The 21,298-nt window shown below is 29.8% G+C and overlaps 2 protein-coding genes across 3 annotated transcripts; both read left to right on the top strand.

Moving 5' to 3' along the window:
- The first annotated feature begins 9,760 nt into the window (after nt 1–9,760).
- LOC100805997 (mitochondrial inner membrane protease subunit 1) lies at nt 9,761–12,663 on the top strand. 2 transcript variants are annotated; one of them, XM_003542745.4, is made up of 5 exons: nt 9,761–9,912; nt 11,323–11,525; nt 11,598–11,870; nt 12,120–12,230; nt 12,326–12,663. In XM_003542745.4, exons 2-5 carry the CDS (start codon nt 11,412–11,414, stop codon nt 12,365–12,367), a joined length of 540 nt encoding a protein of 179 aa, XP_003542793.1. In that variant the 5' UTR covers nt 9,761–9,912; nt 11,323–11,411; the 3' UTR covers nt 12,368–12,663. The 2 variants fall into 2 exon arrangements, with proteins under 2 accessions (XP_003542793.1, XP_040864157.1); XM_041008223.1 differs by having other exon boundaries at nt 9,817–9,912; nt 11,397–11,525.
- A 6,551-nt stretch (nt 12,664–19,214) lies between these two features.
- LOC102667576 (cilia- and flagella-associated protein 20) lies at nt 19,215–20,719 on the top strand. Its single transcript, XM_006594299.4, has 3 exons — nt 19,215–19,597; nt 20,202–20,438; nt 20,575–20,719. Exons 1-3 carry the CDS (start codon nt 19,568–19,570, stop codon nt 20,581–20,583), a joined length of 276 nt encoding a protein of 91 aa, XP_006594362.1. The 5' UTR covers nt 19,215–19,567; the 3' UTR covers nt 20,584–20,719.
- Nucleotides 20,720–21,298: the final 579 nt, after the last annotated feature.

Raw genomic sequence — 21,298 nt, 5'->3', positions numbered from 1 at the left:
TTAGCACGATGTTCTAACCAACTGAGCTAATAGGTCAATTATGTTATAAAATAAATAATGTTGCTATATATAACAGTAAAATTTCTAATGTGTATTTAATGTTAATCGTATGAGTTATATCAACTTAATTGTTACAAAACTTATTATTTAAATTTACATGTGCATTAAATATAAATTAGAAATTTTATTATTATATATAGCAACATTATTTATTTTATAATATAATTGGCTTATTAGCTCAGATGGTTAGAACGTTGTGTTATATGAATGGCATTTTGGGAATTTCATTTTCTATTCTGGGTGCACAAGCAATATGCTTGGTGCACTTAGCAACACCTTGAAAACATTACTTAGCCCAGCCCAATTAGGTTAAAGTTTTAGATCTTGCTGAACGGCGTAATGGGACTTTGACCAAAATGCGAAATCTGAGTGTAGGAACTTCTCTCCGGTGCACTTTGATCTCCTTGGAAAATGAGAGAAATAAGATTTCACTTCCTTTGGCCTTTCTTTTCTGTCTCTCTCCGTTAGTGATTACTATGAGTGAGAGAAAACACTTTTCTGGTCAGGAAGGGGACCCTATTTCACGTTAGTGGGTATTAAACCCCTTTTATAACCACTACTCCCATCAAGTAGCAGTCAACCCTAGAAACTTCTCCTATTAAGCCCAATTACAATTTAGTCCTTAATCGTTAATTATTTACTTATTAGTCCCTACATAAGTCACATGCCTCTCACATGAGACATAAATTCTAACATTCTCCCACTTGGCTCATGTGACATTAATAAACATTATGGACTAAATAAATAAATAGATTAACTAACATAATGCGCATTAAAATTGACTAAATTGTTCTATACATTGGGTACATCATAATTTCATGATTAAGAATAGGAACCAATTTGAGTCATGGCGGTTGTACATCATCTAATCGACATAGTCCCTTCCATGTACTACAAATTAGTCTTCTCCTTAATATGACCATAAGTTAGGAGTACATAATTGGTCCAACATAATGTCTTCTTTCAAGACAAAACCTGTTAACATTACTCTAACACAAACATGCATGCAAACATAGAAAACAGGTAATCAGAAACATATCATAATTGAGCTCAGAGTGTCAGCAAAATTACATAAGGTAAATTACACTTAATGATCATCAATAACAATAATGCCCATACTTTCAACATGTTCTATAATGTCTTGGGCAATAATCCTTTATTCAAAGGGTCAACTATCATAAGGTTTGTGCTAATATGTTCTATTGACACTCTTTGTTTCTGAACTCCTTCCTTCACGACAAAGTACCTCAATTTTATATGCTTAGCACCCTTAGAGTACTTGTCGTTCTTACAAAAAAATATTGTTGCGGAGTTATCACAATACATTTTCAGCGGCCTAGCAATACTGTCGATAATTCCAAGCCCTGAAATAAAGTTCCGCAACCAATTAATCTGAACTGTAGCCTCAAAATATACTACAAATTCAGCTTTCAGATGCAACAACAACTGATGCATACAAAATAGCTTTCATTTATTTTCGTTCCATATCATTTCTAGGACATTCTGCGAGACTAAATTAGTCTCCCTTCTAAATTAGAATAGGTGATGTTAAATACCTTTCCATCTTGAATCTCTCTAGTACTTTATCGATATATATACTTTCTGAGATAAGTCTGACAATCCTTGTGATCTATTATGGAATATTTCTATCCCTATCACATAGCTTACCTCACCCATATCTTTCACTTCAAAGTTTCTAGAGAGAAATTTCTTAGTCTCATGAAGAAGACCAAGATCGTTAGTTGCAAGCAAGATATCACCAATATACAGAATTAGAAAAATAACCTTACTCCCACTGACCTTCAGATACATACACTGATAAACAGTATTTGCCTTAAATTTAAAGGAAACAATGGTATCATTAAACCTCAAATACCATTGGCGGGAAGCTTACTTTAAGACTGTATATTGATTTCTTTAGTTTGCACACTATGTGTTCCTTTCCTTCAACTGAGAACCCCATTGGTTGGTCCATACAAACATTCTCCTCTAAATCTCCATTAAGAAAGGCAGTTTTCACATCCATCTGATGTAGCTCCAAGTCATAATGGGCTACTAATGCCATAATAATCCTGAAAGAATCATTTCGTGAGACCGGTAAAATGTCTCTTTATAATCAATGTCATCTTTCTGAGTAAATTCCTTGGCAACAAGTCTAGCCTTGTAACGTTCAAGGTTGCCATGAGAGTCACGTTTAGTCTTGAAGACCCACTTACAACCAACTCTCTTACAACCCTTTGATAATCCTACAAGGTCCCAAACTCTATTATGTTCCATGGAATTTATCTCTTCTTTCATGACATTTAACCACTTCTCAAAATTATCACAACTTATAGCTTGTGAAAACAAAACTGGATCATTATCATTAATGCTTAAGTTTGTTTTTGTTTCATGTAGGAATACCACATAATCATTCGAAATAGCTGGTCTCCTTTCTCTTTGAGACCTCTTTAATGTTACTTCTTGTGGTTCTTCCATAATAGGTTCATTATGCATCATGGGTTCATTATTGTGTTGCTCCTCTTCATTAATTTTGTAGTAATAACTGAAGGAGCAATCACCTTACTGTTAGAGGCATAAGCTAAAAGGACTTACACTCTAACTTCTTTAATTTCCATTTCTCGTGAAACTGTACTCCCACTGATTTCATCATTTCCAATGAACCTTGCATTTTCAGTTTTGACAATTCTCATACTATGATTAAAACAATAAAACATACACCCTTTTAACTTTTCTGGATAACCAATGAAATATCCACTGATTGTTCTTGCATCCAATTTTCTTTCTTGCGGATTATAAATCCTTATTTCTGCCTGGCAACCCCAAACATGCAGGTGCCTTATACTAGGTATCCTATTTGTCTACAGCTCAAAAGGTGTCTTTGGAACTACCTTACTAGGAACCCTGTTCAACAACTACATGGCAGTTTTCAAGGTATACATCCACAAGGATACGGATAAAGTCTAATTGATTAACATACTCCTAACTATATCCATTAAAGTTCTATTCCGCCTTTCTGATACACCATTTTGTTGTGGTGTACCGGGAATTGTGTATTACACACAAATGCACGTTTCTGAACAAGCTTAGCAAATGGACCAGGGTGTTGCCCAGTTTCATCATATCTTCCGTAATACTCATCACCTCTATCATATCTAATAATTTTCACATTTCTGTCTAATTGCCTTTTTACTTCATTCTAGTAAATTTCTATGGCATTCATTGCCTGAGAAATCTCAGGCAGTAAGTAGACATAACCATAATGTGAATAATTATCAATAATGGTGATAAAGTATCTTTTCTTTCCGAAAGAACTAATATCAAAAGGTTCACAAATATCAGTATGCACAATTTCAAGAAGCTGAGTGCTTCTTGTAGCTCCTTTCTTTGTATGTTTTGCTTGTTTTCCCTTAATACAACTCACACAAATATTTAGATCCGTAAAATCTAGATAAGGAAGAATTTCATTCTTTATTAATCTTTCCATCATTTCTCTAGAAATGTGACCTAAACGTTTATGCCACAAGAAAGCATATCGTTCATTCACTAAACTATGTTTAGTGCCAACATTATGATGCAGAGTTAAAACAGTTTCAGCATACAAACTGTCTATTTCCAATTTATATAAACCATCACAAGAATACCAGTACCAATGAGATGATTATGCTTAAATAAATTGAAACATCCATTACCAAAATTAAAAGAGTATGCAGTAACTTCAAGTTTAGATAATGAAACTAAATTCCTAGATAAACTAGGTACATAAGGAGTTTCCAGTAAATCTAAACGATGTCCAGTGTTGCGTTTTAAATAATAAGTTTCAACTATTTCCACTAGAGCTTTCACTTCATTCCCTATGAAAATGAACTTCTCATTTGGGCTTATGGTTTGGATTGTAAGGAATCTCTGCATAATGTTAGAAACATGAGTCATACATCCAGAATTAATCCATCATGTATCATGGGAAACTACAGTTAAGTTTGATTCAAAACATACATGAGTATTAAGCTCACCATTCTTTTCGAACCAAGACTTACATTTTAGACAATCCTTTTGGAAATGTCTTAATTTCACAAAATTGACAATTATTGCCCTTTGATACCTTTCCTCTGAATTTGCAAAGAGTCGTCATTATTCTTTAATGACCCTTTGCCTTTATCATGCTTCTTCATAAATTTTTTTTCAAGCTCCTTGATTCCCTTGGTGGCTAACATAATGGACTAAGTGACTTCCTTGATTCTTAAGCCTCGTTTCTTTCTGATCTAACATACTGTGCAATTCATGCACATTCCATGTATCTTTCATGGTATTATAGTTCATTTAGAACGAGCCAAACTCAGACGGTAATGAGTTTAGAATAAACTGAACAAGAAAGTTCTCATTTACAACCATTATATTCCCAAGGTCTTAAGTCTTGCTGCAATGTTTGTCATCTCAATGACATGTTCATACATAGTACGTGAACCATTAAACTTCATGGTGGTCAATGTACTCATTAATGTCCCAACAACAGACTTATCAGCTGTTTGAGAATACTCTCCTACTAATCCCATAAACTTTTTAGCACTTTCGATTTTAGGGAGAGTTGTCTTAATACTTTCTGCAACAGTCATTCTCATCAACATTAGGCTGAGTCTGTTAGATCTTTCCCAAGTTTTATAATGAACTTTCTCTTCACTGCTACTAACATCAATAATAGTAACAAACTTCTCTTCCAACATAGCAAGATCATGATCCAAAACACTAAGGTGAAATTGAACTTGCTCATTTCTGTCAGAGAAGTTAAGCCCATTAAAATTGGCTCAGATGATACATATGAATCCAATGAATTCAAAACATGTATTACATAATAAAATTCACATAAGTGTTTTGAGACATAAAATACATGTCATACATATGATTCATTCAGATAACAGTCAATGTATATTGATGTTCTCCTTTGGGTGATACATCAACACACAACATACAAACATAATGATGCTAATAAAATTTTAACATTATTTGGCAATTAAATATGCACCAATTAGTAGTATCTATTTCCTTTGGGCATATAAATAAAACTAATGATACACACAAATCGCCTACAATTATATTCACTAATTATAAGAACAACTAATCAACCTTTGGGCGATTCATAAATGCCTTATAACAATGAATTTCAATTACCCATAAACCAATAACCATATAATTTAGCATCCATTATTCTATGAGTAATCAAAATAATCATTAATTTTGGAATTAAATAACCTTACAAATTTGGCCACTTTGGTGACTAACAAATTCAACATACATTTAATTCCAACCAAGTATAATTGAAATAATCATTAATTTGGAATTAAATAACCTTACAAATTTGGCCACTTTGGTGACTAACAAATTCAACATACATTTAATTCCAACCAAATATATATGGCCTGCACATACTTATTGCTATTAACAATTCATAGTCATTCTATTAATTTCATTCCAGACCATAAAATAATATTTGCATTTATTTGTGTTTTTACATTCAAACACGTTCAAGCTATGTAGCATATACATATATTTACTGCTACCAATAATTGTAAAATATTCACATTAATTTAATTGCAGAACATAAACTTTCAATCCTTTAATCACGTTCAACAATAACTTTTTCGAAAGAAAAAAAATAAAAAATAAAAATAAGTGGGATTGAAAATAGCAAACATAAGGTTGCAAATAGCAATTTCCAAAATTTCTTATAAGAACAAACATACCTACGCAGCGCGCAACTTTTCAAAATTCCTTCACTTACTAACCTACTGTAGCAGCCATAGCTTTTCCATGAATTGGAATTGCAACTCACGCTTTCTTTTTCCATTATAAATAGATAGTGGCAGCCACAATGGTTTTCTCCAAATTTACATAATATTTATACTTTCTCCAAAAATTGGTATTCAACAATAATAAAATATTACCAATAAAACAATACATGCAGCGGAAAATAAAATTCCTAAATTTCATAATTAGGATTTATGCATAATTGGGAGAAATTAAATTATCCCTAAATTTCATAATTAGGGTTCATACATAATTGAGAGAAATTAAATTATCCCTAAATTTCATAATTAGGGTTCATGCATAATTAAGAGAAATTAAATCATTCTTGGAGAATCATAAATTTCATAACACATGCTCTGATACCACATGTAAAAATTCTTAAGGGGTTTCCTAGACTATCAATGATAGGAAACAACAGGATCTTGAAACCTATGGTTCTCACAAACAATCAATAAACAACAATAGATAATGATGTGTACCTTTCTCCATAGGAAGACTTGTACCTTTCTCCATAGGAACTTCTCTCCGGTGCACTTTGATCTCCTTGGAAAATGAGAGAAATAAGATTTCACTTCCTTTGGCCTTTCTTTTCTGCCTCTCTCCGTTAGTGATGACTATGAGTGAGAGAAAACACTTTTCTGGTCAGGAAGGGGACCCTATTTCACGTTAGTGGGTATTAAACCCCTTTTATAACCACTACTCCCATCAAGTAGCAGTCAACCCTAGAAACTTCTCCTATTAAGCCCAATTACAATTTAGTCCTTAATCGTTAATTATTTACTTATTAGTCCCTACATAAGTCACATGCCTCTCACATGAGACATAAATTCTAACACACACTCCTTTTAATCTTTTATTATATCTTTGTATTTTTGAACCCTCGATTCTCTATTATTAGTGCATTGTCGATTGATTTTGTGAATTCGATTTATGCGGTAGCTGCTTTCGACGCATAGTCACGTTTCTTTAGGATCTACCTCTCGATAATTTAATTTTTTGTAGCTAATTCGTTCCTTATTTTTCCTGGACTTGATTCTTTAACTGTTAATTTAATTTCTTTGATATTAACTTCTGATTTGAACAAGCTTGATGAATTAATTATTTATTTCCCCTGTCAGATTCAATTGCTTGAGTGAAATTCCTCCTTTATTAGCGGCTAAACCCTAAATCAAAACTTTTGTGTGGTGTGTTGACTTAATTGAGTGAAGAAATAGCATAATGGTAAAAACATATACACAGGATCACGTCTACAAGCACCCTTGGGAATGTGTAACTTGTGCATCTTTTGCGCAAGTTTGCCAACCAAGAGAACAAACGTATATTATCACATATTCCTGATGTTGAACATTGAACCACAACCCTGCGACTGTGTTCGATTGGGCACCAACTATTATTTAGTAAGTCCCTTCGCAATCGAATTTTCAATTTGAGATTTATCTCTGCAATATTCATTTGCATATATTAATTTCTTCATAATAATATATTAATTAGCTATATGTGCAAGCCCTAACTAAGAAGAACTCACACTGCTTATGTCTGTTGTTCTTTGGGGACAATTTGGATGTTTATTCTTGATTTTATTGGTAATAATCACTTTGTTTGCTGTGTAAATTAGTTGTTTTATTTAGATTGCAAAGTGTGTTTGATGTATGTTCTCAATCGTGGACACGTGCACATGATGCACACCAAGAGAGGTTCTTTGTTGGATTTTATCTGTGAATGCTGAGCTCTGTGATCTGTAAATACTTGTAGCTTAATCGATCTTTGATGAATGGTTTTGGATCACAAGAATTTTTTTTGTCTATGGTTTTTCTCTCCAATTAGGGATTTTCACTGTCTAGCATGAATTGATCTGTGTCAAGTCACTTGGTTTGTAATTCACTACTAGAAAAATGTGATTTAGCGACCGAAACCATTCAGTGGCTATTAGGGACTAAAATAGTGATCGATTATATTATGTATCTTATTACAACTGAATTTGCGATCGAACTTAAGCGTGGTGGCTAACTATTGTCAGTAACAGATTTAGCGACCGAAAGATAGTGTCGCTGAAACTGTCGGTCACTATAAATCTGTGCATACAAAAGTGTAATAGCAACCGAGTTCGCGACCGAGGCGGACTTGAAGATAGCGACCGAATACGTTTCGGTAACTATATTATGAAGATAGCGATCGAATATGATTTGGTAACTATATTATGAAGATAGCGACCAAAAGTTATTCGGTGGCTATAAGTCAATACTATTTTGAGATTGGCAACCGAATTAGCGACTGAATTCTAATTTTTATAAAAATAATTTAGAATCTAATACTAAATATTGAACTGAATATATTATTAATATTCATAAATTGAAAAATCAATATTTACAATATTTGTTTATAAATATATAACATTTATAATTATATTATGATAATTTTAATAAAATTAAAAACCTATTTTAAAATTATTTGATTAAGATAAATAAATCATGCTTATCATTAGTGTTTTAATTTCTGTTTTGTACAAACTCATTTTTTATTTTATATAATTATATAAAAATGATAATAAATAAATACCCTTTATATTATGAAAATATGTTATAATCAAATTTTATAAAATTAAGTATTTTAAAATATAAAGCATAATTGTGACAAATGATTCATTAAGGTTCAATATGATTTACATGGAATTTATACATTGATAAAGACCCAATTTGACTATAACACAAAAGCCAGACCCAAATTGGACTTTATATTAAATTCAATATGGTTCCCAATGTTCATCAAATTGGTCTCCTTATTTTTTAATTCACTATCTTAGTATCCCTATATTTCAAAATTTAAAAATATTTAATGAAGGATTAGAACTAGGGTCTTTGGAGTGAGATACACACTCATTCAACACTACATGCAAGTGCTCGTTTGAATATTTGGTGTAAAATATAGTATTAATATAAGTTTTATGTGAAAATAGTTCAATTTTTTTCTTTTTTAATTTATTATATTTTATAATCTTATGTATTATCTTTTAAATATAATATATAAGATTAAATTCTATTTTCACATACATTAGGATATGTATATTTATATAAGTTTTATTTTTATTTTATATATTATATATTTTTTAAAATAATGTTTATGATTTAGTGATAATATTTTTTCATCTATATTAATATATTTATGTTATTTATTATAATATAGATAAAAAATTGTCCATAAATAACATACATAAATATTATAAAAAATAGAAAACAATGTTATTAAATCATATATATAGAATTTAAGTAATGTATAATATATAAAATAAAAATACATAAATTTATAAAAATATAATGTATAATGTATAAAATAAAAATAAAGCTTACATACTTATACATATTCTATGGGAAAATAGAATTTAATTTTATATATTATATTTTAAAATATAGTGAATAAAATTATAGAAATATAATAAATTAAAAAAATAAATTTTGAATTTTAAATTATTTTTACATAAAATTTATTATTATTATATTTCAGCAATTATCCAATTAAGGTCTAATATAACTTTAGTGTACTGTGTACACTAAACAAAACTTAATAATTAACTAAAAGTTATTACTGCGTGTTTTGTGTAATTTAAAAATTGGTGTCAAAAAATATGTTGGTGTCAAAATTTGTTTAAAAATAACTAATCATATAATTTCAATTTAAAAGAAACTTTCTAGCCTAATTCAAATTATTTATTATAATTTCAAAATATAACTTTTATATCTACAAATATTGTTGTTATAATATCAACATAATGACTTTCATTAATTCTTCTCCCTTGTATAAAAGTTGGAGGACAATATATAAGGCACAACTATAATAATCTACATTTATTAATATTTTATATATAATCCTTGAACTTGGCTGGTGTTATGATTTGTCTGTTGGGCTTGGTGTAGGAGTCCATGTTGCTAGTGGCTTCTTGGGCCTCTGAGCTTCGTCACTATCATTTTTTGTGCACATTTCATTGCAAAAAGAAGCCTTCTTCTGCAACTCTTTGGTGTTTGGGTGGCAAAATCAGAGAGAGAATAGCAATAACCGGTAACTCTCTCTCTCTCTCTCTCTCTCTTTGCCTTCTATTTTGGAGGACTCTTTGTTCCCCTTTATATTTGTTTTTATTAGCGTGAACGTGTTTGTTTCGGTTCTTCGCGTTTGCGTTTCTGTCGCGGAGAAAGAAATTTGTATTGCAAATCCTCGAAATGGTGGTGTGTGGTTGCTTACTTGTTTGTGTTCTCAACAGTTTTTTTTTTTTTTTTTACTGAAATTGGTTACATGGAATGGGACAATGGCAAGCAAATATCCACGCCGAAGCATTGGTTTTCTACATTGTTTCTCTGTTAGGTTTTAGAAAAAGGTTAAAAAAATTTAATTGCTCATGACCTCAATCATGAACTGTTGCATTTTAATTGCCGCGATATCAGTGAACACAATAAAACCGAAATGAGACCGCTATTGATATTTAAAACCCTAGATTTTATAATTAGAATGATAATATCTACTGTTTGTTTATGATTCTTCTAATCTCTACTAGGTTTCATAACTTTTTTAGTTTGAAAAAGGACGAGGTGTTCATTGTTGAGGCAGAATTTTTAAAAAAAGCCATTGCACACTGTTTGGATGAACTATTTATAACAGGGAAAATAATTTAAATAGGAATTTAAAATTCTTTAAGATAAAATTTGGTGTTTGAATATTTTATTTGGAAGATTTTAAAATTCAAGAAATTTTAAACATAAATTTCAGTTAACTAAAATTAAGGAAGTCTAATTTCTGACTAAAAGGAGAGAATTTGAAAATTCTCGATTGTTTGACTAAAATTAAAGAATTCTAATTTCCAAACAGACACTTGATGAATGAATTTTGCAGTGTTTGATTTACTACTATTTGTTTAACTCTGGCATCTAAATTTGTTAGCATCAAATGCTTATAATGGCAATTGGGTTATTACTTGCTGCAGGGTTGTTTTGTAGAAGGCAGTTTTTCTTCCTTTTGTTGTAATCTACTTCAGTTTGTATTTTCTTTTTATCTCACTTTTGCCTATAGTAGTTGTTATTAAATTAGTCGTGAGAGTTGATTTTATGGAAAGGTACATTGATATTATATACTTGACCCGCGAATAAACTTTTGCGTCACCAAGAGATATACAACTTCTTTCTTGATGCTGTTTGATTGATACATTGTCATAAAAATTGAGAAAAAGTTGAATTTGGTTTGTCAAGTAGAAAATAATGTGATAGTGCTACTTCTGTGTTATATAATGAGCTAACAATAAGCATACATGCTTTTTCTTATTTATTCTTTTTCTCAATTTTCTTTTCTCCCATCATCTTATTTATCTGACACCTTTTGATCCACCTACACCACCATTATCTCTGACCCAAACTTCATCTGCTGCAAAACCCTTGCTATTCGTCCTTCTTCATACTAACACTCACATCTGACATGTTTTAGGTTTGCTAATGGTGAGCAGAGCACTTGTTTTCTTTTCCACTTAGGATAACAGTATTTGGGATTTGTACCTGCTGAGGAAAACGGAAGTGATGATATTGAGAAACCTGGAGGCATTTGTGCCTATTATTAAAGCAGGATGGAGGTTTTCTAAGATCTACTGTTTTATACACGTTACCCAAACCTATTTGATCGCCCCTGCTGTGGTAAGCATGATTTCTATGTCAACCTGTCTTAAATTCTATTTTATCAAGTAACCACTTCTAGTGCTGCTGCAGACCTATGGTCCTAGCATGCTTCCTACTATCGATTTGAAAACAGCTGTGTTCTTAATGGAAAAGATCTCACCCCGGTTTGGTAAAGTTACTTGTGGAGATATTGTAGTCTTGCGCAATCCTCAACACCCTAGGCACTTTATGACCAAACGTGTGGTTGGATTGGAGGGTGATAGCGTTACATACATTTCCAATCCTGAGACCTATGAATATGAGGGTGATAGTTTTACACACATTTCCTCTCCTGATAACGGTGATAAGTCTAAGACGATTGTGGTATGGTCAAATTCTTATGAAAATTAAATTCCCATTTTTTGTGATCATTTTGATTATGGGTTTTGCTTTGCCAGTATTTTAATTGTTATTTTTGGGATGACTGGTATCTAGCATCCTTGCTTCTTCACATTAAGAATTGGCATGATATTCGATGGCCTTTGGTCTAGAAAATTCTGACAATAATTAATTTTTTCCATCGCTGAATGTGTTTTGGAGATTTCATTGTCTAAGTATGCCTTCCCTCTATAGGTGCCAAAGGGTGCCGTTTGGGTTGAGGGAGATAACAAGTATAACAGCAATGATTCAAGAAAATTTGGTCCTGTTCCTTATGACCTTATTGATGGCAAGATGTTCTGGAGGGTAAGTTTGTGTGTGATATGATGACTCACCACACAAGCCTCTGCTTCCTTTTTTCTTCTGTGAACATCCCCTGATCTTTTAATTTTTTGATGTAGATAACGCCACTTAAAAAATTTGGACCTTTCTGGAATAAATGATCTGAAGCAAAGAATTCTGTCATGGAAGCTACAATCTTTTGCAGCATGGCTTTGTTGTATGTTTAATTTTGAAAGGCAAAACCCTACCTATCTGTAGTTAATTCCCTAGACTGGTGCACTTTGCTCACCAAAGATTGAAATTGCCACATTTTGTTATAAGGGCAGTTTTTGTTTTTGTTTTTTTTTTGACGAAGCAGTTTATCTTTTATGCATGAAGTAAATGACAAGTAGTAGATGATCATAAGAATCTACTCAGATATTAGAAATGGAACATAGAATTTTCTGTTGTTTGAGCACATCCCTAATATGTCTTGTATGGTTGTTCAATTGGCTTTGATGGAAGAATTTATGTAATCCTATTGAAAACCTATGGCCTTTTGAAGAAGGGTCTTCGACTATAAAGGCCCATTGCATTGCTGATATATGAAATGCTGGTTTGTTGGTTGGACACTTTCACCCATTGCTCTTTTCTTATATATACTGGTAGGGATAAATATGCTTTTAGTTCCTCTAAGATGATCATGTTTTGATTTTGGTTCATGTAAAAAATTTTTAGAGCAAACTATGTTTTCGTCCTTTATCTTCTTCAAATTTCTAGTTTTCGTTTCTGACCCTTTTAAGATTGATCTTAGTCTTTCAACTTTTATTTCGTCCATGATTTTCTTCATTTTTATCTATTTTTTAGATGCTAATTGGTGACGTGACCATTTTCTTTGATTATTATTTTATTTTAGTATGTTTTCTAGCCACTAAAAATTGCCATAAATTACATGAATAATTTATTTAAAAAGTCTTAGACATATTCTTGCATTAAAAACCGTCAAAGATTGCTATATTCCAATTTTAAATTCAAGCACAAAAATTATTAGCATAAATCCAAATTCATCACATGCACAATTTCAAATTAAGATGGAAACATAAATTAGGTCAACAAACTTAGAGTTAAGCTTCATTCTTTAAATTTAATGAACATTCAATTTTTAGTGGTTAAAGTCAAACCCACCATGGACAGGAAATCTTTAAATCCTAAGTAGATTCTTAAACCATTGTTAACCTTCATCAATACCACAAAATAGATCTCACAATTCCTCTTTCCAATCAATTTGATCCCTCAATCACCTTTTACAAGTTCCTTATCATGGTCATATGATTCATGGGATTCATCACAATTGAATTACGATAGCAACATGATGATTTCTTTGCAAAAAAAAAAAAATCATTATTCAAAACCTCATTGTCACCAACATCATGGAGGTTTTAAATTAATGAATTAATGAAGTCATTATTTTAATATTATAACAACAATATTTATAGATATAAAAGTTATACTATTCTCGCAACACAATTTATTTTATACTTAAATGCCAAATAGAATTCAAATCATTAATCATTTAATTAAGAGACACAAGTCACTACCACTTACAGTGATCATAATTGATTTTATTTATCTTTGTTAATATTGATGCAGTTGCATTGATCACGTTAATTTTTACCTATATTCCAAAATGACTTCGGTATATATTAATAAGTTAAAATATATCAAATTGATGATAACAGTGTTCACTCACAATAAAGTAAAAGAATATATTTTTCTATAATTTTTATTGTTCCTTTATGTTATATTTTTTTTTATTTTTATGATCACTTAAAGACTTTTGACTTTCACATCAAACTCTACATCTCTATAAATTTCAATTCTTTTAGGATACTATAAAAATAATTCAAGTTAAAAAAGCGGATATTATTCACAGAGCGAGGGAGAATTTCATTCTTTCCACAACTACACTATTATTATTCCCTTAAATTGCTAACTGAAACCTTACAAAAAAGTTAAGGAAAGCCAAAGCCACAACAAACCTTTTGCCGGGCATCTTCACATGATTTAGCAACTAACTGAGTCATAGCCTGAAATAAATGTCAAACAAAAGGATATAACAGCATGATATATGAAAAGAGATTTTACAAACCTTTATTACTTAAACATTTCATTTAGTGTGACCAGATAAATTCATTTTTTCCCTAAATAATGTTTAATTACATTAAGAGAAATATTACTTCGACTTTATTATCTAGAGGAGTAATGCGTTGATTTTATAACTATCCCATCTTCATATAGAAAACATTTTCTCATGCTAACAAATTATTTGTGACATTGGCCTTAAACATACGAATACTTCATAATAATATAGAGATAAAGTCCTAATTCAAAATATTAGATAGTGTTACTCCGACCAAGAATTAGCTCAATAGTCGATCCATTGAAGCTTATAAAAATATTTGAGATATTACCGGGGAGCTTAAGGTGTTATTTATGTTGGTATCAAATAAAAAATAAATCACTGCATCATAAAAAGGAGAAAAAAAAGTAGTAACTACATAAATTAGATTTCATAAATCCAATTAAAATTTCATCCCATTTGTGATTGATCCTTTGAACTCACGACGATAACAAACAATATAACTAATGAAAAAAGTAACAAATACTAGAAAGCATGAACAGCATCAACCAATGATAATATAAGTCTACAAAACAGGTGAAACGCTGAACAGGATGCCTACAAATCATTAGCTGCTCTTAATTCACAGCAGCATGCACCAATGTGGCTAGAATTCCGTATTACACAATATCCAGGGACTAAAATCACTTTAAACTATATTAAACAATTATTTTGTCCAATAATAAATAACTCAGCGCGGCGTTTAAACTATATTAAACAATTATTTTGTCCAATAATAAATAACTCAGCGGAAAGCAAAAATAAGTTTAGAAAACAATTATTTAGAAAATTTGGTCCTGTTCCTTTTGACCTTATTGATGGCAAGATGTTCTGGAGCGTAAGTTTGTGTATATATGATATGATGACTCACCTCCACCCAAGCCTCTGCTTCCTTTTCCCTCCTTTTTTCTTCTGTCAACTTCCCCTGACCTTTTGATTTTTGCATGTAGATAAAGCCACTTAAAAAATTTGGACCTTTCTGGAATAAATGATATGAAGCAAAGCATTCTGTCATGGAAGCTACAATCTTTTGCAACTTGGCTTTATGTGTTTAATTTTGAAGGGCAAAACCCTACCTATCTGTAGTTTACTCCCTACACAGGTGCATTTTGCTTATAAGGGCAGTTTATCTTCTTTTTTTTGACAGAGCAGTTTATCTTTTATGCATGAAATCAATGAAAAGTAGTAGATGATCACAAAAATCTACTCAGATTAGAAATGGAACATAGAATTTCCGTTAGATGGAAGAATTTGTGTAATCCTATTGAAAACATTTGTCCTTTTGAAGAAGGGTCTTCTATAAAGGTCCATCACATTGTTGATATATGAAATGGTGGTTTGATGGTAGGCACATTCACCTATTACTCTTTTATATATACTCTTAGGCTTAACTATATTTTTAGTTTCTATAAAATGAGCATGTTTTGATTTTGGTTCTTATAAATTTTTTTCTAGAGCAAACTATGTTTTTCATCCTTTAACTTTTTCAAATTTTTGTCTTTCATCCTGAAACTTTTTGAAAATTGTTCTTAATCTTTCAACTTTTATTACATTCACAGTTTTCATCATTTCTATTTATTTTAGACATTAAATGGTGTCCTAATATTCGTTTATTATTATTTTATTTTATTTCTTGGTGGCTAAAAATTGCCAAAAATGACATGAATAACTTATTTGAAAAGTCTTGAACATATTCTAGCAGCTAAAAGTCTTCACAAATTGCTATATCTCAATTTTTAATTCAAGCACAAAAATGATTAGCCTAAACCAAAATTCATCTTATGCACAATTTCAAATTAAGATTGAAACACAAATCAGATCAACAAACTCAAAGGTAAGCTTCATTCTTCAAATTTCATGGAAACGGGTAAGCTTCATTCTTCAAATTTAGCCAAGATTCAATTTTTAATGGGTAAAGTCAAATCCATGGCCATGGACACTAAATCTTCAAACCCTAGGCAGATCTCGCAAGTCTTCAAACCACCCTGTTTACAAATTTTCAAACCACCATCAACCTTCATCGTCACCATCAAATAGATCTTGCAATTCCTCTATTGCACCTTGTTTGCTCCCTCAACCACCTCAAACTACAACAATAACATGACGGCATCATAATGACTCTTACACTCCGAACATCCAATCTCCTTTTAAATTCATCATAATGACTCTGATGTGCCCAATCTAAACTTCAAACATTTTATCCCTTATGTCATGTCTACCAATACGATGACATCGATTGAAAATATATTGATCGGATACAACTTATAAACACTTCATTTAGAATGAGTCTAGTGAGTTCTTCACCGCAGCATGGTCATGTAGCATAAAATTTTCTATTTGAATGTTAAAGTTAAGAAATAATTTGACTCATTTTTATAACCAATTATCATATACCAGTTTTATTACAAAAAAATGGCAAACGGAAAATTCAACTAATGCAAAATTTACTTTGCCGTATTGAATATTAGTTTGGTCAGACAAACCCATTTCCCCCCTAAATAATGCTAATTGGATTACCATGGTTAAAAAAATCAACACCATTACCATGGTGAAATCTACAAGGAATTCAATGTGAGCAATCTTTGGCAAGTCTTAGATGTTTGGTTTCTGGGCAAACCCTCCTCTTCCCCTTTCAATTGCTTATATACAGGAACGATATTGCTAGATACACCCTGTAATATTGCTTGTGCATCAATAATTTAAGTGAAGTAACAAAAATGTCTTTCACTTAAATTTTAAAAACCTTCCCTCCTATTCTTCGTCCGTACGCCACTTCTTCCTTCGTCTTCTTGCATCCTCTTCTTTGTTTTGTGTTGTGCTGCTGCCGATGACTGCTTCCATTGCTAGCTTTGAGGAGGTTTCCATCGTCGAGGTAAGGTTTCTTCTTCCCTTCTTTAATGGTTGCTTTGTCTTCTTTGGAATCCGTATAACACATACGAATTAAGTAATCCATATGAGTTATACAGATTAACTAATCCGGATGGGTTAATAATTAAAAAAAACACATGGATTACATAAATTCGTATTTATGTAATTTGTATGTTTTTTTAGTTATTAATAAATTAATTTTTTTGATAGTAAATGTTCTTTATTTATAAAAATATTTTGATTTTTGTTTCTAAATTGTTATTGTTTTTATTAAATATAAATATATTATTTTGTTTTCTGTTTGTAAATAGTTATTGTTTACTTTTTAAATAAAAATAGATAATTTTGAATTATGTTTTTAAATGGTAATTTTTTTAATTGTAAGTATATTAATTTTATTTTTGTTTTTAAATATTTATTGTTTCTTTTTTAAAATAAGAATATTTTATTTTGAATTATGTTTTTAAATAGTTAATGTTTTATATTGTAAATATCTTAATTTTATTTTTGTTTTTAAATATATATATATATATATATATATATTTTTTTTTTTTTTAAAATAAAAATAGTTTTTTTTGAATTATGTTTTTAAATATTTAATTTTTTAATTGTACATATATTAATTTTATTTTTGTTTTTCAATATCTATTTTTTCTTTTTTTAAAAAAATAAAAATAGTATATTTTGAATTATGTTTTTAAATAGTTAATATTTTAATTTTAAATATATTAATTTTATTTTTTAAATAGCTATTGTTTTTTTAAATAAAAAATATTTTATTTTGAATTATGTTTTTAAATAGTTAATATTTTTTAATTGTAAATATATTAATTTTATTGTTTAAATAGCTATTGTTTCTTTTTTAAATAAAAACAGTTTATTTTGAATTATGTTTTTAAATATTTATTTTTCAATTGCAAATATATTTATTTTATTTTATTTTTAAATAGCTATTGTTTGTTTTTTTAAATAAAAATAGATTATTTTGATGTATGCTTTTAAATATTTATTGTATTTTTTAATTATAATATGTTATTTAGATTGTTGTTTTGAAATAGTTAATATATTTTAATAAAAAATAGATTATTTTCATTTTTTTTGAAAATTTATTGTTTTATTTTTATTTATAATTATTATATACTATTTTTTATGTAATTAATTAATTATAGTGTTTTTTAAGTTTTTTTTATAAAGATGTTAATTAATTATATAAAATTAATTAAAAATAAAATTTGAAAAAAAAAATATATATATATATATATATATATTATAATTATTTTTTATTTATAAATGATTATATAGTAATTGATTGAAGTATTATTTTAATTTTAACATAAATTTGTATGTACGCTTCAATTACTACCTCCGTCAATAAGATATTTTTCTTTTTTATAATACTATTTATAGATTCTCTTTCACATTAATTATTATTTTTTTTTATCAAAATACTCTTAATTATTTTATAATAAATATCAATTAAAAAGATAAATATATTCCCTCTTATAAGGATCAAAGAAGAAGATTAACACATATTCATTAATTAGCTAGAAAGTAATTAAGTGGAAAAAAAAATTGATAATGAGTCTCAATAATTTTAAAGATAATTTAAAAAAATAATATAAATTACTAATAAATTTAATATTACTAACTAAATTAATCAATTTTGTTAAAGAAAGAGTCTTATTACAGGGTAAGAGTAATAAATTATAAGTTTAATTACTATTTTAGTTCTCTAATTTATTTTTAAACTTCCATTTTGATCTTTTTTTAAAAGAAATTTTTTTATATAAATGACACCTAATGTAATAAATTGAATTCCATATTACTCAATAGGTAGGAATTGAAATCACCTTTAATTATATTAAACCTAGAACTTAAAACTCTTCAAGTTAATTAACAATATGTCAAAAATATAATGCGGATAACATAATAATTTATCGAAAAAATTAGTAGTAAAATTCAAGAGTGAAATATTTTATCCAAGCAGAATCAATCACTTGAAACTATATTAAACAATTATTTAGTCGAATAATAAATAACAGAGCGGCGGCGTCCAGCAAGCAGAAAGCAAAAATAAGTTTAGAAAACAATTAATTAGTAAATTGCAGGCAATAGAGAAGCATCTACATCTTTCACCATAATTCTTTATGATCAACCTCACTACCTTATAAAAATAACACGTTTTCAATGTCAGCAATCTTTGGCCAGTCTTCGCCTCCGGGTTCCCGGCAACGTTGATTGAGCAACGGACAAAAGTGAGCAATCTTTGGCCAGTCTTCGCCTTCGGGTTCCCAGCAACGTTCTTCGAGCAACGGACAATGGTAAATTACCAAAGATGAAATGGATTTGGGCAGACCCTCCTCTGGTAAGCATTGGAGCCTGGGGCACTCTTCAAGAACCAATTTCTTGAGAGAGGAGAGGTGGCAGAGACCTTTGTAGAGACCTCTGGTTTACCCACAACTTGCAGAATTTTAATTTCTTCCATATGTATTTTGTGCATGACTGCTTGCTTGTACCTAATATTATAGAGAACTTTGATTTTCTAAATAGTAATGCTTTGGCATGATTCTATTTTTGGATCATTGTATTTTTTAGTTAGAAAGTCTTAGAAGAAGAATCTTGGTTATGTTCCTCGAGTCTGATGAAATTCACATTTTTTTACTGCATCTACATTCGATTAGTTTGTATGTGCAGAATTGCATTGAGATTAAGTACAATCTTTCATTTTTAAATCACCGTAAGACTGGGGAATATTAGTGTTAAAATAGTTCTTATTATCATCCAATGTCATTCTTTAGGTATACTGTGATGTTTATAAAAATAAAAAGATTAGGAAAATTATAACAAACATTTTTGCTAAAACAATCTTGATATGTTTTCTGAAATACATGGATCCCATTTCTTTTTGAATTACTGTCAAATATGGATTACAAATGATTTCATGTTCTCTTATTTTCATGTCATAATAGGCTGTCACTCGGGTAAAGCCCTACATGTGCACTATGCCACTGAGAATGGATGAGGGGTGGAATCAAATCCAGTTTAACCTGGCTGATTTCACCAAGAGAGCATATGGTACTAATTACGTGGAGACACTGCGAGTTCAGGTACATGCAAACTGTTGCCTGAGAAGGATTTACTTCTCTGACCGCCTCTACTCTGAAGAGGAACTCCCTCCAGAGTTCAAATTGTACCTTCCAATGCAGGTTAGACTTTAGAGATGCCCTCATTTGGAAGACTAGTTCTTTTTATGTTTATCTTTTATTGTAAAGTGTATGTTATGAGTCTCTCTGTTTTGTTTTTTTTTGGGTAAAATCTCACCTTGTGCTTATCATCATGCAGAAATCATGAAAAAATGGGAGTTTGGAGTTGTAGCCTGGAGAAATTGATGTGATTTTATATCCGTACTACATATAGTTCTACTAGTTGACTTTATTCTAAACTTTGTATCTATGTTGTGCTAGATTAATATTGCTCGTTCAAGTAACATTAAGTTGTGTTCTGATGCTTGTCTCTAATATTGGAAGTTGACTTTGATGATGATTCATGTCTTTGGATGTTAGTTTCTAACCAAAGAAAGGATTGCATTAATAATAGATATGCCTAATATCTGGTTATCTTAAGAATAAAAAAAAAATTCAAATAGAATAAACATTGAATATAAGTGGGTAGCGGGAATCAATAACAAGATATAAAATACGTTCTTGTTTAACTTAATGTAATGTTTTTGCAAAGTTCTTATTTTGAGTTTTCCTTCTTTAAAGAGAAGTTGGGATAAAAACAATTTTATGTTTTTAAAAATTAAAGCTAATTATTACATTTTAAGAGTATAGAAGTTAAGAAAATAAAAATTAAAGACTATTTACAAAAAAATGAAAAAAAAGTAAAATAGTTAATTTGCTGATTTTTGTTAAAACTTAAGCTACATGAAAGTTGTTTTTCTTTTTATATATTAATCATTTATGTAAAGGGCCAAAACAAAAAGAAATACATAACAAGAGAGCCAATTAAGACTTTTGTATTGTGCACTTTCATCATTATTGCATTTTGTAATGGGCTTCTTGGA

The sequence above is a fragment of the Glycine max genome, chromosome 13 (assembly GCF_000004515.6).
Source record: "Glycine max cultivar Williams 82 chromosome 13, Glycine_max_v4.0, whole genome shotgun sequence".
Lineage (NCBI taxonomy): Eukaryota > Viridiplantae > Streptophyta > Magnoliopsida > Fabales > Fabaceae > Glycine > Glycine max.
Note: the sequence above shows the minus strand (reverse complement) of the source record. Positions and strands in the feature narration are given on the sequence as shown.